This window comes from Eublepharis macularius, chromosome 7, assembly GCF_028583425.1.
Source record: "Eublepharis macularius isolate TG4126 chromosome 7, MPM_Emac_v1.0, whole genome shotgun sequence".
Taxonomy (NCBI): Eukaryota; Metazoa; Chordata; class Lepidosauria; order Squamata; family Eublepharidae; genus Eublepharis; species Eublepharis macularius.
The window spans coordinates 54,833,439-54,858,604 of NC_072796.1; the positions used below are offsets into that span (position 1 = coordinate 54,833,439).

At 45.2% G+C, this 25,166-nt stretch overlaps 1 protein-coding gene across 1 annotated transcript; it reads right to left on the reverse strand.

Moving 5' to 3' along the window:
* Window positions 1-463: 463 nt before the first annotated feature.
* CNDP2 (carnosine dipeptidase 2) lies at window positions 464-22,717 on the reverse strand. Its single transcript, XM_054984609.1, has 12 exons — window positions 22,638-22,717; window positions 18,382-18,474; window positions 16,153-16,296; window positions 13,650-13,812; window positions 12,035-12,123; window positions 9,215-9,415; window positions 8,320-8,404; window positions 3,625-3,785; window positions 3,147-3,311; window positions 2,636-2,777; window positions 1,501-1,648; window positions 464-1,299 (listed from the first exon to the last, which is right to left on the reverse strand). Exons 2-12 carry the CDS (start codon window positions 18,442-18,444, stop codon window positions 1,230-1,232), a joined length of 1,431 nt encoding a protein of 476 aa, XP_054840584.1. The 5' UTR covers window positions 18,445-18,474; window positions 22,638-22,717; the 3' UTR covers window positions 464-1,229.
* Window positions 22,718-25,166: the final 2,449 nt, after the last annotated feature.

A 25,166-nucleotide genomic window follows, 5' to 3' on the forward strand; every position in this document is an offset into this window, starting at 1 on the left:
CTGACTGAAAAAGTCTTACTTTTGAGCTTTTAAAAATTGTTTAGTACGCCCCTACCATTTCATCCTCCACTGTGTAATATTAATTTGATGGAGCAAGAGAACCAAAAACAGCCAAAACATGCTGTTCAGCCTTTCCTACTTGTTTCCACCTTAAACAGCTCCATATTAATCTTCTTTAGGCTCTCCAATAATTCTGGCTTTCCAACTATGGTGCGAGATCACCTCTTAAGAGAAGAAAGCATCTGAGAGAACTCTACCACAGGGCATTGTTCCATACTGAGGGAGCTGTTTAAAAGTACAAAGCATCTGTGAGTTGCTAGCACTCTCTCCTCCAAGCGTGACTGTGTAGACTTGACTTCCTGAGACAGATGAAAAAACTCTCATCTAGTCACACCTGAGAAATTCCTATTAGACCTACCAATCTCTAATCACTTCCATTTCTAACAAGACAATAACCACCAAGTTGTTAGAGCCAGATTTCTTTTAATTATAATTTAGCAGCTTCCCATATGGAATACAAAGGATGCTTTAGAAAAATACCAGCTTGTCACGAATAAGCTGGAATACTCAATGTCAACAAGGTCTGCAGAAACTGCCAAGAGGCACAGCTGTCTAAAGAGACATAGCAAGATAGCAAGCCCAGTGAGGGGGGGAAATGGAGACGTCATTTGGCCTCTTCCTCACCCTGTTCCCATCTTCCAGTTTCAAAACTTTCCAAGAGGACTTTGTTGTCTTGTACGAACTTGTGAAAACAAACACATAGTTCTTGCCCAGCAAGAGATGCTGATGAGCCACAGATTCTGATGATAGGAATTATATAAGATGATCTAGAAGATTGCAAAAAACCCATGGAGAAGTTCATGGGGCATTAACAAAATCATTTGCTGCCAACCTACACATAAAGTCAATGGGAAAACAGGGCCTTTCTATAGACAGCTTCCTCCATCTGGGTCCCCTTCCCACTCACCCCCTGCTTGAAACTATAGTTTAGGGCTTTTTAGCACAGAAATACTGCCTGGAACGGAACTCAGTAATTTCGGACAAAGATCCATCGACATAAGGTGCTCAAAGTGGAGTTCAAAAATATTTTGCCAGGCATCTCAGTGTGAGTTAGTCTGGTAGAAAGTGGGGAAGAGAATTAGTGCAGTTTTTGAAGTTGCAAGGAAGTTTGTTGGGAGGAACTTGCAGGTCCCCAAAAGCAACTTCATTTACAAGACCAACATTCAGATTCAGTTCTTCAGCTGGGCAACTTCGTGCAGGTACGCACCCAACAGTTTGACACCTTGAATATAGTTGTACCTGGAAAGGAGGCACAGTATTAACGTTCAGTAAAGAAATGTACACAGATTCCACAATGGCAGCATACACCGGAAACAAGGTATGTATTCATGCCGCTGTCAGACCGGGAGAGAGGAGCACAGTTACTATTCTGAGCAGCTCATCTTAGGTGCACAGCTTAAAAGCTTTTAAAGATTCATTGTGTCCCTTTCTATGCCTTACCTGTTGAGTTTCTCATTCTGAGAATGAGCTCCATCATCTGCAGATCCAACAGGAAGCAGCATTACGTTCTTGCCTGTTGCTTCTTGGAAGGTTAGCGTGACAGGAATGCTCCCGCCTTCTCTGGTCAAGTCTGGCTCCACACCAAATACTTAGAGCGGGCAGGGAGAGGAAAAGAGAAAGGAAAAGGGTTTTTGCTTTCTGTACCATGCATCCACAGACACGCTTAAGACCAATGGATTTAAAGATTTAATTAAGGATATTCATTTGAAGAGAGAATTGATTAATGGGTGGAGCTTTGGCCAGATTAGTTGGGATGATAATTATTAAGGGATATCCCACTATTTTTAAGCTCTATGGTGTAGCCACACAGGGCCTCAACTCAGACAGAAGCCACAGCATTAGGTAGTAGGTATCTTTCAAATAAACAATCCATTTTATAGTGCAAACCTAAGCAGAATCACACCATTTTAAGCCCACTGATTTCAATGGTCTTCAAAGCGTGTAACGCTGCTTAAGATGGCACTGTTAAACGTAATGTTCCTCAGAGGTCATTTCTCCATCTGAAAGTGTTTGCTCTTGAGCAGCTGCATCCTTTACTAAATGACTGCTTAGCAGGGCTGGTTCTTCCCACTTGCCACCCCAAGCAGCTGCATGCGTGGCCTAATAAAAGGTGCGGGCAAAAGCGTACAGCTCTGGAGGCCCTGTTCTTGCAACGGCTGAAGGAGAAGCATGGAAGGGTCCCTCCAGAACTCTTGAGGATGCCAGGATGGTAGAAGGGCAAGTGCCTGAACGTATTATTAATCGGTTCAATCTGGGTAAATATTTTAGGAGTTCCTCTTGAATTAGGTTGGTTTTCCTTCTACAAGTGCAAACAGAAGAATTAAATCTCTGTCGATATGACAGCTTACCTACGTGGAAGGAAAATGATGGAAAACCATTTCCTAACTTATGGACAGCCATAAATCCACTATCAACATATGCAAGTCACTGGCAGACACTGAATCAAGGCCTCTTGCATGGCCTTGCTAAGGGACCTCTTTAATGGGGCTGTGACTGTCTGATGCATTCTAGTAAACTGGGCAGCTTTCCCCTAGGCCAGTCAGATTAAGACGGATTCCATACAAGATTTACTGACCTGTTTTCATGGCTCTTCTGCCAGCCATGTAGTGAGGATGATTGAAATCTGACACCCAAGGTTTTCCACCGTGGCCCAGATAAACTTTGAATTTATTGGGGCTCTGCAGTTGAGCAAACTTTTTGGATAAGTAATCCTGAACCTTTGACAATAAAAAGGCATGACCAGTTAATACAACAGAGCTAGATAATACAACAGAGCTAGAATTCAACTGAAGCCCAAGGCTTGGGCATACATTCAGTACTAGACAGCCAAGGAAGTCCCGCATTTCTACCTAAGACACTAAGGTTTCCTCTTCATTGTCGGATTAAGCTTCCCATGTAGTACAGCTCAAACCTTTTCAAAGCAGAATGCCTAATCCCATGGAAATAAACTACTCCATCTTAACATGTTTGTGGGCAGGGCTGATTGTTGGGGGGCACCGTCAGACACTCAAAACCAGCAGGGGTCAGTCTGCACAAGTTCTTCCAGGTCACAGAGCAGCATACATATACTCCCAACCCACACATACCTGCTTGGTCACAACTTCTGGAGTCATGTCTGGCACAAGTCTTATTGAAAATTTTCCAATAACTTTCCGTGGAATCACAGTTTTGGCGCCCGAACCTGAGAAAGCTCCTTCTATTCCATGGAGGGATAAGGATGGGTATCGCCACCGATGCATCAAGATGTCATTCTAGAAAAAAAAGATGGAGATGAGACTAGATTGCAAAGTCAGTCATGAGTATTTGTTCTACAGGCAAAATGTACTAGGCAGCTATAAACATACCAGCCTAAAAGGGTGTGATAAGAGACGGATTTTTTCATCTTTGTATCTTCTGTTATTTGGGATCAACACAGTGATTGCCCACCAATCAGGACACAGGCTTCAGTTAGAGTCTTATAGATGGCCATTATGGTGATCACACCCTTTCCAGTCTTACTGCTTTATTTCCTCCTACAGAATTGATATTTTATAGCTAAAGCCAGAAGATGGGAAAATCTCTTACCTTGGTTTCATGCAGTAGTCGTGTGGTTCCTACGTCTTTCGCATACTCCTCCAGATCAAAGTCAATTTGATCATAAAGGTGTTGCTCCTCTTTCGTGAGGGGAGCCACCACATCATAGAGGCCAGGAATCAGGATCCTTCCTTTCTTATCCACTAGTGATCCTACAAGGTAACAGGACACAATATTACACAAACTCAGGCATCTTAAAATATTGCCTGACAATGTTCACAACCTTCTTGGCTTTGATGCGTAGTAACATTTATTTAAGATAGGTTTTCAGACTGGCAGTCCAGAAAACAGAGCAAAAAATGCATCATAAAAACAGCACCATCATTGGCACGACTTCCTTAGGGAGCAGAAGTATCACAATGTTTTTCAGGGAATCTTAATTTCCTCAGCAACATTAAAATAAATGTAAAGTTTTAGCACTACTGGCCATCTTTCTTACAGCCAATTTGCAGAGATCTTCTGGGGAATTATATCAGTCAGTCCAGACTGAATGCAGAGATGGCAGTCAGTCCACTGTGTACTCATGTCCCATTTTAGTGCCCCTTTCTGGGCAAACAGGCATTCAAAAACTGAAAATAGAGTAACTCCAAACCATACCTTGAAACAGTAAATTTTACCTTAAACCTGAGGACTTGTGCTCTTTATAACAAAGCTAGATACAGAAAATAATTCCTTTAGACATTAAAATCCTTCTGTTTAACACTAAATACATTAATCAGTCAAAAAAATCTACATTCCAAGCCAACAGATGGGTCTTCAAGGCCCATCTTATAAAGCACCAAGGCCTCAAATCCTAGGAGCCTCAACTAGAAACTGGTTCCAGAAGCCACCAGCAAATTTCCAAACCTGATTTCAGTGGACAGATAGAAAGACGTGGAACAAGACACTCCCTCAAATATCCCAAGGCAAGGTTGTGAAAGGTTAGAATCAGCACCTTTAATTTTCCTTGGAAACATGCTGGTAATCAGCCGAACTCATTCTAAACATTTAACAGATGCTCCTTCGGGTGATACCAGAAACCAACTAAGCATTGTATACCAGCTCTAGTTTCTCCATGGGGCTGCCCTTTTAGGCAATTCAGAGTGCAACAGTAATCCAACAAGCAGGGGATTGGGTCAAGCACAGCAGTGATGCAGGAAAGGGCGTGGATGGTAAGTCAGCAGAAGTGGCCTGGCCACTGCTTCCACCTGAGCACCGTATCAAAGGGATTGAAGGGACAGTTCTTTTTAAACAGGCATTTCCACATCCTTTAAATGCTCAATTTTCTTAGAATTTTTGGAAGTGTATTTTTTACTTTTTAAAACATTTATTAGCTGCCTTTCCTCCAAAGACATTCAATGTAAAATATAAACAGAGTTAAAAACACAGTTAAAATACTATTTAAAAGCTGCTTTAAATAAAACAGCCTTCAGCTGACTCCTGAAGCTAGAGACTGAGGGGGCCAGGCAAACCTCTCTGAGGACAATGTTCCACAACCATGGGACTGCTGCCAAAAAGGCCCTCTCTTGTGCACCCACCAACCGAGCTTCTTTGGTTGATGGGACAGCCAGGAGGGCCTCTTCCTGTGTTCTTAACACCTGGGCAAGAACATATGAGAAAAGATGGTCTTTCAGATACTCTAGTCCCAAGTCATGTAAGGCTTTAAAGGATAGAACCAGCACCTTGAATTGGGCTCAGGAGCAGATCAGTAGCCCATGTAGTCGCCGTAATATTGGGGTCACATGACCCTAATAGCTAGCCCCAACCAGTAGATCAACTGCAGCACTCTGCAGCTTCCGAACCCTCTTCAAGAATAGCCCCAAGCAGAGCGCATTGCAGTAGTCAAGCTGAGATGTAACGAAGGCATGGATCCCTGCTAGATCTCACAGAACCAAAACCAGGTGCAACTGATGCACTAGCAGAAGCTGGGCAAATGCACCCCGAGTCACTGCAGCCACCCAGCTTTCTAAGGTGACTGCTGTGTCAAACAATACTCCTAAGCTGCAAACCTGACTTTTCAGGGGAAGTATAACCTTAACCAAGATGGAGATCTCACATGCTGGTCAGCTTTTCTACTAACCCAGAGAACTTTTGTCTCATCAGGATTGTTTCACCTTCATCCAGTCCATTACTGACTCCAAGCAACGATTCGGTACATCAACAGAATCCTTGGAATGAGGTTGCTGTCTGCTTTTCTCCACAAGGGCTGTGGATTCCCATCCCACCTCCACCCGAGCTCTAAAAGAGCCCTTCAAGCCACAATTGGCCATCTTGTAAACTCCATGGCTTGTCCAGCGAGCACCTCCCCCCATTGCTTGAGTTTGGGGTTCTCTAGTTTGACACTGGTTCCCTTGCTATAGTTTGGTTCTGTTGGACTTCGTTGGTTCAGCTTGTATTGGGAGTGGACTTGCATTTGGGACTGGCTTTTAGCCAGGGGTTGCCTTTGTTTAAGGTGTTTTTGTTTTGGCCTGGAAAGCTTTGGAAATGTTTCCCCCATAAGAAACCATGGAGAATGGCTGGGGTCAATCAGTTCAGGATCCACAGAATTGAATCCCTGGGTCCAATCTTCCTGAAAATGGGGAGGGTCTTTAGTGGACAGGAAGGAGTACATACCTTGAAAATGTGGTGTTTTTTTAAAAAATGTCCCCCCCTCCCCCAAGTCTCTCGGACAATTTTTTCCTATAGGGAATAATGGCTAGATAAGTTCAAGATTCTCTAAATTTACCAAACCAGATGAGAGAATCTGACAAGGATTTCAGGGATACTGCATTTTTATGGTCTCCCTGATACCTGGATCCAGACTGAACTGATTTTTTTTTGGGAGCACATCCTCACTGAAGGCTGCTTTGAGATCCAGCAGGATTAGCAGGGTCCCAGTCTCCCAGACTAGTTCTCAGTAAAGGTCATCAGCCAAGGCGACCAGTGCAGTCTCCGTTCCACATCCCAGCCTGAAGCCAGACTGAAATGGATCCAGAAGTTTTGAACAGGTTATTAGGCTCCATCTAGGGCACAGTTTGGGTAACAGCAAATCTGATTTGACTTCTCCGGTACAGACACCAGAGATAAACCAACTTTGCCTAGTGTTCCCCACGTAAAAACAGCCGCACCATTTGCTAGGAGCTTGCAGGCCATCCCTTTGCTATAGCCACTCATTCACAAGATGAATCCATGGAGAATCAATTCCAGTCACATGCTTCTAGTTATTAATTTCTAGAAGATTAGAAATTATTGCTGCTGGTTAAGTCCAAAGATTCTCCCCTGCAGAGAATCTCCTGAGTGAGGACAAACTTCAGAGTTCGCCTTTGGACAACACAAATGACCTTTAGTTTTGTTTTTTCCTGGAGCCAAGGAACATCTGACCAATCCATCACTTAAGTCACTGTGACAGGCTTCCCTTCAAGCAAGATTTAGGATGAACCACCAGTCAAAATTAAGGCTGAGCAATATGCAAGGCACAAAGGCACTTAAGGCAATCAGGCAACTGTACAACACAGCACTACTTTCATGCAGACTCAAAAGAGTGCAGCAGTTGATTAAATCTCAGGCAAGGGCTGCCCTCTAGCAGCCACACAGCTTTTTTTTTTTGCACTAAGAGAGTGTACAACCACCACATGCTGACCTGCCCTTTGGTCCTGAAGCAGAGTGCATGCCCATTTAACCCACTGTGGTCAAGAGCAACACTAGGATAAACTCGAAAGAAATACACACAGGGCCAGCCTCCTCAGGCAGCTGCTGAGAGAGCTGTGCCATGTGAAGGCTCACCCCCAACTCCCCATCTGCTGCTGCCAAGGAGGAACAGATATTTTGGCCTACTTCCTTATTAAAAGGTCCAACTGCTGCTGTGAAAGCTTCTCCAGCCATCCTGTCTGCTCCACACAGGCAGAAGGCAGACTGTAGCGACAGTTCCAATGGTTCTCGCAACAGCCAATTTTCTTCCACCCCATCCAAGGAGGTGAACAGTGTGCAGAAGCAGCCTCTGTCACTTGCCTGTCTGCGGCAGCCGCTCCTACCTGCCAACCACCACCCTGCCACCACTTGGCCTTCTCATTTGTGTGGTGGAGAGGAAGCACAAATCCCTGCTGGTAAAAATTAGGCCCACTAGGAAACAGGCCCATTAGGGAGCATTTTGCCAAGCCTCCTGCCCTGCCCAAACCTGGACCCGGCCCAGCCAGTATCTACATCATATGTGAATATATAGTGGGGCTGGCCACCTCACATGTGGCCTGCTGCCCCAAGAGCCATCAGCAGGCCCATGCTCTAGCTTCTTCCTGCCACCATGTTCAGAAGAACATATGTGCATGATGAGGCAATGGCTGCAGTCAGCCAAGAGAAGTTTCAGTGGCAAAGGGAATGAAAAGACAGAGGTTCACCGGGTCCAACTGGATACAGACTTGGAAACTGAATGGGCACAGAATTTTAGATGCATCTACTCACCTACCTTTTATATATCAAGCATTGAAAGAGAAGTGTGGCTTATGCTGCAAGTATCTTGTAGGCAATATTCAAATTGCTGAGACTGTGTCCATCAAGAACCAGAGTATTTGTTTACCTTGGTCCTGCAAAAGGGATCCCTGCCTTTTCTCTGGCTACCCATGCCGCTGTCATCAACTTGGGTGTGTCATGATAAGATTTCGCTCACCTTTGAACTATCAGTTAACACCCTCTGTTTCAAGACAATTTCAGTTAAACTGTAGGATCAGGCCTTACCCATCAAAGTGATAAGGTCTGTCATAGCTTCATGCACCGACCCACCATATACTCCAGAGTGAAGGTCTTTGTCACTGCATTCCACCTATACAGTAACAAAAGAAGGCTATTCAACCATCATCGATACTCAAGTATTAATTTCTCAGGGTTTTAGTTGCCTGTTAAGTTTCTATAATTATTATGCATGACAGTGTAAAGATGCTGGAGGCCCATTTCAGTAGCACAAATGAAGAATAAGATAGCTACTGTCACCTGCAAATAAGGATTTTCTGAAACCAAAATTAATTATTTTGAATGTGTAAGTCTCATAAATTGACAGGCAGTCTGGAACAGTTCTTGGTGCTCTGAATAAACTACCAACCAACCCCTTTTTTCATTTTTACAAAAGAAAATTTTACATACTTGTTCTTGAGGATTCTCTTTTGCATAAGCTTACAAATTACTTTAGAACAAGTGCCAGGAACGCCCTTTTATACTGTATTCAATTTCAGTTGCCTGCTTTGGGATTATACCAGTTAGGGATGATTATGGCATCCATCAAATGATGACCGCAGCATCCAAGTCTGAGCAACAGACTGTTTTTGTAAGAATTTTCGCTGTTGCTGAGCCCATACAATGCTCTGTGAATAATTTTACTTGTGGTCACAATTACCTAGCTCTAGGAAACTGATAAGCTTTAAGTTCCAATGACACCAGAATAGCATCATGTAAATGTATGTAGATGGCACAGATAATCAAATGGCTCTAAACCTTGGCAAGGTTTAGTATTTAGTCACTTTCGGTATTCTGTTCACACAAGCCAACTGGAATGCTAACAGATGCTGCCCCTTGAGAACATCAACTAGTACTCCGCTGAAACAGACTCCAGTTACTTTCAGTTAGAGAAGTACTTTACCTCTATGAAATAATAGCAGATGCCTCGGAGGCCATAGGTAATGCAGGGCTTCTTCTTGCCCAGCCAGTAGTTATCAGAGATGCAAACGTAGTCCACATCTTTGAAGAAAGCATCCTTTTGTGCAAATATCAGCTCATCAAGGCCTTCAGAGCCAGATTCTTCCATCCCTTCTAAACAAAACTTGACATTCACTGGGATTTCCTAGAAGGTAGAAAACGCAAGAATATGATCAAAGACACATAAAATCAAGCAAGCCATGGCCACAAAAATTCAATCCACACCACTGATCACAGTACTTTGTAATTTTTATTTATCCTCACAGACTCCAAAGTGACTCGGGGCTTGGAATCTAGATTTCCCAAAGGCATGCCCGCCACTCATCAGGCACTGTGCTACAGTTACCACCAATAGTCAAAGCTTAATGGCACAAGACAATTTAGAAAACAGCAACAACAAAAAAGACACATTGCTTAATTAACATTCATCATTTTAATTAAGAATACCTACTATCTGAAACTAGTAAATGGATTTGCCTTTTTGACCACTACTCAGAAAGGACATGCAGGGATCTGCATTCTGTGTGTCTGACTTCAGTAAATAATAGTCTGTAATCTACATGTTCCCCAATTTTATCCCCATAAGCAACCTTGTATAGATTGGGCTGACAGTATATGGCTCAGAGCCACACACCAAGCTTCACGGCAGAGTGAGAACTTGAACCTGGATCGACTAGATCCTAATCCAACATTCTAACCAATACATTATACCGACTTTTCATAGATCCTTTTTATAATTTTGTCTACAATCTATTCTATCTAGATCAGCTGCTTTTAAAATATTATTTACTAATAGCCAAGAGGCTCCAATCTGCAGATACTTAAACCTAGACTGGGGACATTTAGAAACAAAAAATGCAAAAACTAAGGAAGAATTGGGGGCTTAACTCTCCCCCCCCCCCCGCAACAAAACAACAACAACACGGCCTATGAGCAGGCACCACTTACCCATCTGCCATTAATAACCCTATACTTATATACCGCCCTTCAGTACAACTTAATGCCAGACTAGAGTAGCTTAAAAAGTGTGTTATTATTATCCTCATAACAATCACCTTGTGAGGTGGGTATGGCTGAGAGAGCTCTGAGAAAGCTGTAACTGACCCAAGGTCACCCAGCTGGCTTCAACTGGAGGAGTGGGGAATCAAACCTGGTTCTCCAGATTAGAGTCCTGCTGCTTTTAAACACTACACCAATCTGGCTCAGCATGCCCAAGAGCAGCCCACAAGGCCCAGGTGGCATCAGCACATACTTCAAGCACAGGGAACCCCCAAACACTGCTGGAATGGCAGGGGACACTATGCCCCACCCCCACCACCACCCCGGGCACATGGAGCAAGCTGGTGGACAAAGAAGGGAAACAGCACCGGAATGTGAAGAGCACTGCTGCACTCATCCAACACTGAGATGCACCCAGCCAATGCTGTGCTGGGCCAATACTGGGATGAGAGGAGCCCCTGACGCACTTGGCCAGTGCTGCAGTGTGACAAGACCTTGCAAGCCCAGGGAGGGCCAGCACTAAACCCACCCTCAGGAGGTAGGAACAAGGGAGGGAGGGAGGGAGGGGAAGGGTGCTTGGGGGGAGTGGGAGGGGAAGGGAAACGCTAAGGGGATTTTCCATGGAAGCAGGAGAGGGAGGGGGGAGAAGAGAAGGATCATTAGTGAGGGGGAAAGAAACAGGGAAGGGTCTTTGAGACAGGAGGGAACAAATGTCAGGATCTATGGGAGGAGAAAAGCGAAGGCAGGGAATGGGATTCCCCCTCCCTGCAACTGCCCTGCCCCACCCCTAAGACCCCCCAACATGCCTGAATTGCCAGCATTGCAAGACCCAGTACAGCCCCCTCCCCCCCACAGTGTCACCTCAACACAATCTGCAACATTTTGTTATGGGCCCCCACTTGTATGTTTTGCATTTTCTTCATTGTGGGTGGGCTTGCAATACGGCAAACTTGAGTTTTAGGAGAGAGACAGTGACATTTTTAAAACTGAATTGTAAAATTTAGCAGCTGCAATAAAAGGATCATACATACCCTCAAGCTTGAGAAACAACAATGGGACCATATAAATATCATCTTCCAGGTTTTTTTTTCTAAATCAACATAGTGTGTAATATTGAAACAAGACTCACACCCACATGCATTTAAGGCTGAGCTGCATAGTTTAGGGCCCCTGGACAAACTGCAGCCCTTTTCCAGATTGTTTGGCTTTGCTCAGACTGCAAGCACTCATAGTTTTGCTGTTTTTTCTGGGAAGATTTATAGGCCAGGCCAAGACATCACTATGGCAGATGCACGAGCAAGAAAAAGAAGGCTACGCATACAACAGCTGGTTTAGTACTGCCTGACTATAGTCTTGGAGACCAGTTTCCTGCATAGTGAAAAAACGCAGCAAGCCACAAGATGGGAGGGGCCAGAGCTCAGTGGCAGAGCACCTACTTGACATGCAGACGGTCAAAGGTTCAATCCCCGGCCTCTCCATTTAAAGGATATGGCAATAGGTGATGGATGCTTTGAAAAGACCCCAGCCTGAGACCCAAGAGAGCCGCTGCCAGTCTGAGGACCATACTGACTTTGGTGGACTAGTGGTCTGAGTCATGTGTTCCTCTGCCTTTCAGGAAGTCACCTCATAAAGGATTTTTATGGACCAAATTGCCAAATTCAGCAGGTTTAATTTTTATCTTCAAAGAGAGCCACAGTGGCTTAATGCCAAGGTATAGGGTTTAATCGTTTACAAAGCAAGCAAATTTAACAGAAGGGCAAGATACCTGTTTAGTTTCTTGATAAGCCTCCAGGGCATTCAGCCAGGCAAGCACTGGACCTTTGTCGTCTGTCGACCCTCGGCCATACAATTTCCCTAAAGCAGCAAAACAAAAGTGGTAAGGAAAGGGGGTGGTGGGAATTCTCTCGCCTGGAAGCTCAACACCAGCTTCACCTGCAGAAGAAAACTTCACCATGGAGGACAGGCACCACCACCCTGTCATATCTCATCAGCTTTACTTTCGCTTTCTAAACCAAGCCATCTTCTCCCCCCAAATCCTCATCATGGCAGGTCTTGTCCTTTGAAAACATGCAGGCTGACCACTGGGTGCCACAAGACCATGGGGCGACTTGATCCACCATCAAGAGTACAACCACAGACCTCTTGGGAAATGGGATGCATCATGTTGGTATTTCAGAACACTGCAACAGGCACTCTTGGCACTGCAATCTATGCAACCAAAAAACCTGTAGGACCAAGGCAAGCTGATATCATCTGCGAGACTGACTTCTGGTTGCAAGTGCTGGCGTATGTGCGGAGAAATGGGTGCCTTACCCCAAAACGTTTCCCATGCCTTTATTTCACAATACAGGAACACGGGCAATTGCTGTCTAGGCATGCCTACTATAGCAAGACTTTGAAGTTCCATGCCCAATAAAATGGGATACCAGGCAAGCAGGACTAACTCATCCATGTAGAACCGCATACACCCAACATCTTATTGCTTCACCTGCAGCTCTCAAGTCACCTCAGCAATAACAGAAAAGCATAGTTTGCTGCGTCAACTTACCACCCCCCAAGTCATCATGTATTCATAGCAAGTTAAATATGCATACTTGAGTGAGACAACATGGCTTGAACAAGACATGAGGCAAATGCAACACTGCACAGGTAAGTTCTTGCTCACCAAGTGTGACATGTAACAGATGTACATCTGAAGTTACATGGAGAGGGCACGGATCATTAACACAGCAGAAAGCAAAACAGAATTTTAAAAGGTGTGTCTGGTTCAATTTCAAAGCATACATTCAATTACAAGGCAATCTGTTATTATTTAATAACCAGGAGCCTTGGCTATCAAGCAGTAGCATGTTATAGTTCCTTTAATGTCAGTTTGGAGAGGCAGACATTAGACATCAGCCTTTGACTCAAGATTATAAGCTCTGCTACTTAATGAACAAAATGGAAAGCCATGCCCCACAAAAGGCTGAGGCAGCAGAAAAAAAACATGGTATCTTCAGCACTTTGCTAGTACCCTCTGTGTATGTGTGTGCGAGCGCACGTGCACATGCACACGCACACACATTTGGGCTGCAGGTCTACTCAAACTATCTGATTAAAGGAACAGGCTTAAACTACACTAAGGAGGCTTATGTGCAAATGTTCTGAGAGTTTGTGGCTGCAGGTTATTGTGCAAATGGATGGCTGAAACACTTCATTAGCACTGAAAAGTAACACTTTGGAATGCTGCCTGGATAGCCAGAAGGAAGAACAGGAATTAAAGAAACAGCAAGAGATGTTTATCATTTCCTTAGAACTGGTCTCATTAGAGGCAAGGTATGAATTTTCTCTCTAAAGTCAAGAGGCAATCCAGAGACTGACTGGTGTCTTGCACGTCTTACCATCTCTTTCTACCAGAGTAAAAGGCTCACTGTCCCAGCCATCCTCTTGTGCTGCAGGTTGTACATCCAAGTGTCCGTAAACACAAACTGTTTTCTTGTGAGGATCCGAGCCAAGGTTGCCTAGAATTATTGAAGGTAGAGGAATCTCTGAACCATCTGGTAGCTAGAATTAGAAAGATGCCAATTTTAGTGACAAGATGTGTTCTGGGAAGTTTCCCTCATCAACATAGTAACAATTGCATTACAAACACCTAAAAATATGTAATCCTAACAGGTGCCTTTCTAAAAGCAGTTCATTAGGGTGTGATGGGCCACATGGTTTGCTATCCTCCCTTACTTGCTTGGCTCTACTCAGCACTCTCAGCCTAACATTTTCTTATACTATTGAAGATGCATGTACATAGGATAAAGACATCCAACCAGTATGCAGTGATTTCTGCATACTGGAAAGAAATGTGGTGCTCAGGACTGGGACCCTGAGCCATTAGGAGAGCAAGGACTTAGAATGGCCCTGCAGTAGCATTCCAGGGAGATATTCACCAAAATACTCTACACTGAAATACTGCATTAATGAGATTAGAAGAATATTTTGAAAAAGCTTCCTTCGCTTTTTTTTTTAAAAGTCTTTTGTTGCAAAATGAGGCAGCAGAGATCAATGTGATGCTCTGCATCCAAAACTATGTCCTCTTAGAACTCAATACTAATTAATATACTGTTCAGGTTCACAGTTCAACAATGTTTCAACGATTTCAGCAATGTTTTAGATTATGGTGGCCTTTCTGTATGCCAAATGCAATTGTGCACATCAGACAAAAAAATCAGGTAAATTTAAAAGAAAACCACTTTGCATGTTTAAGATCTGACAGTTCATTATTAGATAGCTTCACTGATTGCAGAATTTCACTCATCTCCATATAAAAGGCTTAAATAAGTCACAAGACGTATTGCATCCTTCTTGGGTTGAGTGTACAACACTGGTTTCCTAGTTCTCAGGGTGCCATGCCACAGAAGATGACTTTGTGTTCTACATCAGTAGCCTTCAGTGGATTGTGAAGGCCTACCAGAAGCATCCCCTTTCTGCACTCTACCTTCCCTTCTACCTACCTACCTACCTACCTCTCTCTCTCTCTCTCTCTCTCTCTCTCTGTGTGTGTGTGTGTGTGTGTGTGTGAATTCAGCAACCTTCCCAGACACATCTGTAATGATGTGGTTCTTGATACAATGAAGATCTCTTCTGGAGCTTGTACTAGGATTTTGAAGCTATGCATGCTCCTACCACAATGGTCACCAGCAACATGTGCTAACATACCACACTGAGGATGTAGGGAGCAGAGGGAAAGTCTTCAAAACCCCCCCCCCCCCATTTTCATGCCTGCTGAGAAGCCACCTTTTCTGACCTTTCTGTCAACAAAGTAAATGCACATTTTCAAGCTTCTAAAGGCTATGCAAAGGTTCACTACTTTACTTTCTCTCCAGTTTGTGCTTTCCAACATCCCTTCTCCTTACTCACATCTAGAAACATATGCTGGTGGAGAATTTAAGTCCAACCAGTCTTTTCAAGGAGGGGGATCAGCAAGGAAGGTGGCTGAAGACATTTTGCGCAGTTCTACCAATGTGCTACCAGTATCTGATCAGATCAGTACCATTTGTATGGTGTAGACTTGCCAGCCTCCTACCCAGGGTGGGGTATCCCCTGCCCCCACCTACCATCCCCCAGCCCTGCTCATCTGGCTGGTCGGAGGGGGCATGTTTGTGAAGAGAAGCACCTGCATGCCCTCCCCAGAGGAATCCCAGTACGTGCTGACTGAAAACCGCCCCTCTGGAGGCAGTTTTCAGTTTGGGGGTGTCCGTGCATGCTCAAAGTGAAAACTGCCTCCAAAGGGGCGGTTTTCAGTCAGCATGCATCAGTAGACTTTTGCAGAGTGCAGAAGTGTCACCAGACATCTCTCTCTCTCCCTCCCTTTTCTCCATGCTTCATGGAAGGGAGAGCCAGATGGAAGAGAATTCTCTTTTCAGTCTTCTCTCCTGTCTTTTGGAAAAGACAAGCAGAGAAAAAAGAATGAGGGCCATACAAAAGAAAGAATTCTCTCTTCTGCATACACCAACCCATTCCCAGCCCCTCCAGGAGAAAACAGCTTCTACAGAGAGCCAGAATGAGGGCGGGAAAAGAGATTCTCCCTTTGCCTTGCTTCTTCATCCTCCGTCATCCCCCCAGCCATTTCACAGAAAGAACAGAGGCCGGACTTGTCAGCAGTCAGGTTGATGGAGGAAGCAAGCTGAACGTTCTGCTCCACCAGTCTCACAGGAACAACTCTTATAATATGATTGTACAAACTGCTTAGCGGTCAGCTGCTGATGACCGCTAAGAGATCATGGGAGGACTCTGGGACTTCTCTAAACCAGGTTCTAAAAAGAGAAGACTGAATGAATGACTTCAATTTAAAACATTTATCTCTAAACTGTTTAGATTGCTCTCTAGTTCTCCAGAGCAACCTCTTCCTACCTTCTGTTTTCCAATGTCCATCAATTGTGTTGTGCCACCCAACCGTTCAATATCTTTGGCTGCAACTTTCATCATCTGCTGGATTTCTCCTCTCTTCTCTGGCCATGCTGATACACTCTGGATTGCCACCCACTTGGCCAGTCGCTACTCATAAATAATATTGGCAAGAATGGAGGTGCAGAGGAGCGGGAGAAGAAAAGAAAACACATTTCATCTTGTGTAGCTAGAAGTCATTATTGACGAACGCTTATAAAGCACTCTAGTATTTATATACTATTGGCTTATGTGGGCTCATGGGTTTCCATTGGATCTTTCCTGCCTCTCAGCCCCCAGCAACCCCCCCCCCCCAGAACCAATGAAAAGCTGGCGCTGGAGTTGTGAGAGCTTTACGGAGAAGGAGCCACGAGACACAGAGAACGACAGGCAATGAGGAGGAATCAAGGCAACTCCTCCCCATCACCGCCAGGATGGAAGTGGGGCCCAAGCTGCCTCGTCCTCCCTCTTCAATGCAACTCTCCTGTGCTATCTTGTCTATTTAATTTTTTTTATTTATTAGATTTTTATACCACCTTTCCCTCAAATAAAGCCCAAAGCTGTTTACAACAATTAAAACAACAATAAATATTATATATTAAACTAAAAACACAACGCTACAATTAGGCGGTTCCAGAAATACACTCAGAAGTAAAAAAAAGCAACCAGGTGACAAAGATTCCATATTAATCATGGCTGGTTAAAGGCCATGATTCTCAGTATCCTGTTCCAGTGGCCTTAGGGGATGCTAGGAAAACAGAAGGGTTTGGAAAAATGCACCCTCTGCTCACAGGACATAGGATACAAGTTGTGATGTCATATTCCAGCAGTCCCTGACTCTTTAAGCCCCAATAGGCTCTTAGATCAGGGTGAAATCTGTCACTAAAGAGTTATAGTGTACTCAAACACTCTGCTCTCTGCTCGCTAATTGCATGAACTACAGCAAAGCTGACGCAGAACCTCCTTTGCCCAGTTCTGCACACATTTCTGAGTCCCTTGTGTTCTCACAGTTTGTGTCACCTGACCAACTTCTAGCTATTTCCTCATCAATGCAGCTGGCATGCCAGAAAACTTTCAATATAAAAGTTCAGCTGTCGACAGATGCAGTGATAAGCTCAGGTTTTCAACAGGAAAGACCAGACACCACTTACATCCTGCTCATGGGCATAGTTCTTGTACATCCAATCAAGCAACTTTTTAACTCAAAAAATGAAACTCCCAAATAGACATCTTGTTGAGACATGACTAGTGCTGCCAGGTACTAACCAGGCAAACCCGGCTGCTGTTTCTAAGCTCTGCATGCACTTCTTCATTATAGTTCTTACTGAAGCCATAAGCCTGTGGCTGGGCCCTACCCCTTAGAGTGGCAGGACAGGGTTAACAGGACTGAATGCTACTCCATACAAAACAATTCCCTGCATACAGGAACCAAAATATGCTGCTTTGGAATCCCCTTCTCACAGAGGCTCACTTGGCATCCAGCATCAGGCTGAGACCTTTTAAATCTTCCAAATGTTTCAGCCCCTCTGCAGTTGGTTTTGACTGCCACATCCGTATGAATTTTGTCCTACAATGCAGTGTTAGGCTTTCAGTTCTGATTCTTAGGGCACTTTTAATGCAGGCCTACTGCAGACTTACTCTCAAACAAGCTCACTGGAATGTTCTCTTCCAGGCAAGGACTCTCCCCCCCCCCCCGCCTACTCTGCAAGGAACACAGCAGCCAAGCATATTCTATCACCATTCAAGTATCTCGGGCTGGCGCAACCTTTATGTTCTCGATATCTTAACTGGCATTCAAAGCTCAGTTAATTATGAACCTTGCCTAGGTTGAAATCAGTGTAAATCTTAACTTGTGGCAGGGAATAAAGGTATATATGAGCTTGTGGCCTTGTGAGCAAAATGACAGGCTTACATCACACACCACGACTAAGCAAATTATAGGATGAAAAGATATTCAGAAAGAGGAGCGGTTCTGGAAATTAATGCTTCTAAAGGACATAATTCCACCCACTCAGGACAGATGGAGTAGTTCTTTCTCAGTCATCACTCAAGACAAGCCAATGGCTCCATTGCAAGAGTTGCTTCGCACTCCTGTTACGTAGGGAAAGAAGTTCCGCAGCTCCTTGGGCACATACGGGGTTGTTTGGCATCAAGTAAGAGGTTTGATCTTAAGCCAGTACAGAAGAGGCCTCTTACCTCAACGTAGAGATCCTGGTGTTTATCAATGTACTCAAAGAGGGTTTCAAGAGCTGACGACATTTTTTGTTCAGACTGGTGCGGCTGAAAAATCTAGGGGAGACATTTTAAAAATGGAGATTCAGAATCTAGGTTTCAATAAGTCACAGCCATGGAATTTGTCAGAGCGATTTCCTTTATACTATAGTTGTCCACTTCTAAAATTGCATCACTGCAGTTTCAGATAAGTCATGAGGACTTTAGAGACTGAGGCAGCTCATTGCGAATGAGTCTGCAGATCACATGAGGGGAGGAAGCAAAGTAAGGAAAGCTGTGTCAGCTGCCCATTTCAAAGGCTTCAAGCTTTGACATTTTACTGGAAGCTTCCTCTGTGGCAAGTAATGTCACCAAACTACATTTCATATAGGCCAATTTATACAACCACCCAGCAGACAATCAGTCACTATTTTCTGTATTGACTTCATTGCATTCACGGTGCATAAGACACCTAAAGAGGGCCCCTAATAAATTTGCATGACGCAGCAAAATCATAATCAAAATGAGTTTGCTTAAGTGGCAAAATTCAGAGTACACGCCTAACAACCATTTTGCAATGTAGGCAGAAAAGGGGTCATTGGCCATGAGTACAACAGCTTTGTTATCAGGCCTCAAGTTTCCAATCTCCCTCAGAAATATCCTGCTCTTAACTGGCTTCTTGATCCTAAGACCATTTTATGAAAATCTGCTGAAGTAAAGGAAATGATTCTACTCAGTTGTTGCACAAGCAAATTTTCCTAATAACAACTATAGTATCATCTGCTTTGAAAACTGCGAGCTCAGGGCTTTAAGTGGTAAGCGCTTAAAACTGGTTATATCCCAGTTTCCACACCAAAATCCAACCTTGCCTTCACTTAACCTAGTAGTAAATAGATTTTGATAACACTTATTTGGCCAAGTAATTATCTGAAATATTACAACTAAACAAGGGGAGTGAAAGATCAATCCACTCCAGCAGCTGTTTGTACCCACATATTTTGGATGGATGTTTAGGAAATTAAAGTTCCTCCTCTGGATTTGCCCAGTTATGTCAGGAACACTGTAGCCAATTAGATTTTAGATTCACTCACAACAGGATTTTCCAGTGTGGATAAAGCAATCCGACTGCAAATGTCTGCTATAGTGTAACAATAGTGCAATATCCAAGAATTTAATCTGGAAGACTACAAACAGCAGCTATTGAGTAGCCACTGGTTTCCCAAACATCCAAATTCAGTATGCACTAACCCTGGAAGTATTCACTATCGTGATTTACACTTAATAAATAGATAGGTTTCTCCATGATTTAAAGTTACAATGTCTACTATCGCACAGCTGATCTGTTCTGGAGTGTCAGTTGAACAAAAGCAACTATTGTTGATGTCATTCTGTAATGTTCTTATCTATATTGTTTTAAGAACATTTTGTGAACACTTTCATTGGTTAGAGTTTTTACAGAGCTGTGAGTAGACTGAACTGGAGTAGATTGCTTCTGCTAACATACCACACCAAGTGCTAGAGGCCTCCATCCATCAGACTCTGAGCTTATGATTTTATAAAAACAACAACAAAAGTCTGTCTACATATCGCTGTAATATTTGGAACTACTTTCCTTGAGATCTCCCTCCATCACAGGGAGAATTTCCATGGCTTTCTCCCAGCAGCATTCAGGAAGGAGGTAAAAGGTAAAGGTAGTCCCCTGTGCAAGCCCCGAGTCATTACTGACCCATGAGGGGACGTCACATCACGATGTTTTCTTGGAAGACAATTTAATGCCCACTCGGAGCGGTTTACAAAGTATGTCATTATTAACCCCACAACAAAACACCCTGTGAGGTGGATGGGACTGAGAGAGCTCCAGGGAACTGTGACTAGCCCAAGGTCACCCAGCTGGCTTAAGGGGAGAAGAGTGGAATCAAACCCAGCTTTCCAGATTAGAGTCCTGCGCTCTTAACCACTACACCAAACTGGCTATTGAGTGAAAAGCTATGAACAGTTCGTTTTCTGCAACAGTTATTTCTCTGGTCTGTGCCAACAACGTTTGTTACAACTTGGGGGCATGAACTGGATTTGCACACTCATTCTCAACAGAAATCACCTTCTTTAAGTACCCTAAGCAATGCAACACACCCTCAAGCTGTCTCTTATCTGTTACTTTAGTGCACAGGTCCCCAACAAGGCTCCTATGGGTGCCACGGTGCCCCTTTCCTGGTGCCTGCCAAGTGTTTTAGAAAAGACGGTGAGGACAGGTGAGGCTTTTGCCCCCAAAGGATTTCTGATTGGCTGTACAGATTTTTCAAAAGTTCTTTCAGCAACAGTTGCCATCACAGCACAAAGATCTTCACTGTATTACTGCATGCGTGTGTATGCATGGGTTAAAGTTACAATGTCTACTATCACACAGCTGATCTGTTCTGGAGTGCCAGTTGAACAATAGCAACTATTGTTGATTTCATTCTCTCATGTTCTTATCTATACCATCTTAAGAACATTTTGTGTACACTTTCAATGGCCAGGAGCTTTTACAAGCTATTTCCCAGCAATAAGCATTAGCACAACTATTTTGTCTAATTAGTCATTATTGTCTGTTCTATAACTTCAGGGCAACAGAAGCTCCAAAGGAGAAAGATATGAAACTCAACACACTCTTCCTAGCGAAGTTAGTTAGCTGCACTGGTCCAAGGTCATTCCGAGATCTCTACTGTGGTATAAGGATAGAAACTCCCAGGCCAAAGCCTGACAATATAAGCTTTACATTACATTAGCTACTATACCATTGACAGGGAATGATAAAGCTCAGAAGATTTGGGGCAGGTGATACACCTATCACATTCTTATATTGCCCTTTGTCCACAGGCTCAGGGCAACATAAAAAGCCCTCCCCTTCTTCATTTTATCCTCAGAGCAACCCTTCTGGCCAAGGACCACTCATGGCACTGTGGGGAGCTGAGCACAGCCCCCAGTCCAAAACACCAACCACTGCACTATCCCAGCTCTGCACTTCACACCAACGGACTGTAAAAGACATGTGCAGCATTGAATGGAGGCAGCACCTCGCACTCAAATAAGCCTTTCCTAAAAGCAGGCCTCTTCAGTTCCAGCCCAAAATACTGCCAGTTTGGCCCTAGCTCCTTTCAGCCACCTGCAAGAATTCCCTGGACCAGTCCTGAAAACCAGCAGTCAGCTGGGCTACTGAACATGTCACTGTAACAGGAAGGAACAGCCAGAAAGGGCAGCAAGCCAAGACAAAGGATGAAAATTCAGTGAGACCGGGCGGGGGGGGGCGCGGATTATACCCAAAGTTGTCATGAGGACGAGTGCAAGTCACAAAACAGGGAGGAGGGAAGAAGCCGCCAGGCTCTGCGCTTGCGAACGAATGAAAAAGGAGAAGAGCCCCCGCAGGAGCGAGCGCCTGGCCTTCCTCTTATTCTCTGGGGCGCGGAATGCTCGTCTTCAGGAGCGGCCTGTTCCCTTCAATGAGCATAGGCGGCCTTCCCCTCTCGGGGCCACTTTCCTGTCCCACCAACCCGGGCCGGATCAGGGCCGCAGGGAAGGCGCAGCCTGTTGCGGCGAGAAGCTCCAGCACTTGAGGATGCCCCAGGCCCACAGGGCCCGTTGCAGCCCACTTTACGCCTGCGGGGGAGCCCAGCTGGGCCCCAGGGCGAAGCGCCTTCCGCCGCCGCCCTTCTGCTCTTCGTTCTGAACGCCGCAGCATCAGTCCGTGCTGTGGCCCATCCCCACAAAGGCAGCGCCGGGGGGCTGGGGAGGAAAGCCGCTTCCCCTTAGGGGAAGGCTGCTCCGCTTGGGACGCCGGGCCCTTTTAAAACCCACGGGCGGGGAAGCGCGGAGAGGGATGCGTCGAAGCCGCTCAGCCCCGAAGAGGAGCCCCTGCCACCCCCTGCCCACCCCACGCCGTCCGCGACCCACCCTGCGGATCGGGGCAGGCCTCCATCTCCTGGCACGTAAGCTGCGGCCCAGGAGAGACCCGCTGCAACCCCTGGCTAGGATCAGCGCCGCAGCCATGGCTGACCCCCGGCCGAGCGCGTTGCAAGCAAGGCCCGGGAGGGGGTCGGATAAGGAAGGCTGAGAGGCGCGCAAATCCCTCGGGGCTCCTCCTCGCCATCTGCCCACCAGCAGCGGGCGGAGGGAAGCAGAGCGGAGCCCGGCAAACTTCCCCAACTTGGCGTCCCCTCCTGGGCGGCCAGGCCCCCTCGCATTGCCAACAGGCCCCGGCGACTCACCCCGAGCGACGCGGCGCGATGGCACAGGGACCCCCTGCGCCTGCCAAGCGGAAAGAAGCCAGCAAGCAAAAGTAACCAGTTTTGCTAGCTTTAAAAAAAAAAAAACCTCCGTGGGCTCGCCCCTTGGAACGCCGCGGACCAATCCGCGCCCCTCTACGCCTCTCGGCCTGGCGCCATTGGGCCCCGAGCAGGAAAGATCGTGTGCCGCAAAGGGAAGGGGCGTGGCTAAATGTGACAGGAGGAGAAGTTGGGAGAACCGGCCTGGTTGGTGGAATCGCCGGTGTCGCCTGGAAGGTCTTCGAACTCCTCTGGGGAAGCTGGGAAGTGCAGCGGTCCGCTAACAATAGAGTAAAGGAACGAGAAGGACGAAGCAGAATCTTTGTTGTTGGGGAAAAGGAAAGCAAGCGGGGCTTGATAGGTCACCTTCATTACTCATTGGATCGATTCGAGGGACAAATCTTCAGTCTATTTTTTATTTCAAAGTCTGTGGAAACAAATCAGTACTTAATAAATGCATTTGGGGATTTAAAAAAAACCCTTTTGTTTGTCCGTTACCAATTTTGATGCATGCTGCTTCATCAGGCCCAGTCAGGGGTGTAAAAGCTGGGACAGACTGGAACAGGCCGGAGTAGCCACTGCTGGAAAGAAAACTTCTTACCTGATGTGTTAGAGAAACTTGAGGACAATGTTTTAGAAAAAGAGTCTCTTGCATTAGTAAAATTTGATAAAATCTTTCCCAACTATAATTCATTTTTAATAACAACAAGCTGGAATGCCAAGTTCCAAGGTACCTAAAGCAACCAAATTAATTTGCCAGAAATTAATTTGCTACAAATGGGAACAGTGCAATGAGCCACAAAACTTATGATCAGTTTATCCCTGGTTAAACAATAAACAGTTTTGTGGAATAGCTGCATGGAATGCCCAGTTTTGAGGCTACCCACTGAACAAAATTCAGATGCCACATAGATAACAAAGATGTTATGAGCCCAAAATCTGCAAAAAAAATATATCCATGTGTGGGTGCCTATTCTACACAGCAAACTATTTCTGAAAAATATCCTTGATCACTCACTCTGGAGCTATCCATACCAGCCAAGTTCATGTATTAGCAGAAGATGAGCCACCAAACTTGAGAAGAATATAGAACAGTTGCTGGAACATGTCTTATCTGGAGATAGGATTTATTATTCTCATCTAGTTCTGAAAAACTAGTTTGATGGTGTGTAATTTCTCAGAATCAGATATTCTGGGAATTATATTAATTGAAAGATCTACTATTCAGGATTTTCAAGCAAAGGTGCTGCCATCATTGGTTACGTAACAGCACTTCCCCCCCCTTTAATTTTTTGCACATGATTATATAGCTATATGGGCTGAATTTTTTAAAAGATTGAAAATGAACACACTGCCAGTTTTTGCATGGGGAAGCTTAAAAGTGGACCAGCTTTTCCACCCATATTAAGCCCCCCCCATCCAAACCACAGAGCCCTGCCCAGGCTGGCCCAGAGTCAGGACGAAGATGTTGACACCAGTGGGGCAAATTGACCTTTGTTGGGTTTGGAGCCCATAGCAGCAGCAGCAGCAGCAGCAGCAGCTATGTACTTTTCAAACTGTGCTGCGTTTTTGGCATCAGAAGTAGCCACCCCCTCATCTGGGCCACCAGGGCTTTTGAATTTTTTTAAAAAATCATCAGTTTCATATTGCTATACCAACCTAACATTGTAATAATAAGTGCAACATATTCTCTGAATCACTGCCAGCGCCAGGGTATCTGGCGCCTGCGGCAACCCCCCACACGCGTGCCACAGACTGCATGATGATGTCATTGTACGATGACATCATCGCACAGCGCAAGCTGGGGGCATTCACCAGCGGATGGCTGGGGTGGCGGGCGGAGGCTGCTCCGCGCTCCGCACACTGCCCCGGCAGCGGCTTGTGGCTGCTGTGCTCGGCTGGGGGCATGTGGAGGCAGCAGCGGCACGAGGCTGGCTGGCTGGCTGCAGCAGCTGTGGGCCAGCCACGCCAGCTCCGCAGCGTGTGCCTCCGCGCCTGACACCCTCTCCGGCGCCTCTCCAGTGCCCTCACGCCCTGAGGCCACCACCTACCTGGCCTCAATGGGTGCGCCGGCCCTGCTCTGAATTCTCAGCTTTCATTTTTTTAAAAATGTATGTTTCTAATCCTTTCTCCTGTGGAGATAGAAGAGAAAAGGCATTTCTCTGCAATGGAAGGGGCTAGAAACTTACTTTTTAAAAAATGAAAACAGAGAATTCAGATAACCTGCTGCACCTATTATTACAACAGTAGGTTGCAGAATGGAGTCACAGGAGCCAACACATAAGTTCCATCTAATCCTTATATGGCGAATGATTTGTTCTGGGGAATAACTTGGAACAGATCCAAACAAGTGATAATAATAACTGTGCTTCTGTACCACCCTTCTAGACAGATCAGTGCCTCGGTTAGAGCGGTGAACAAGGTCAGTGTTATTATTATCCCCACAATACAGCTGGGGAGCTGGGGCTGAGA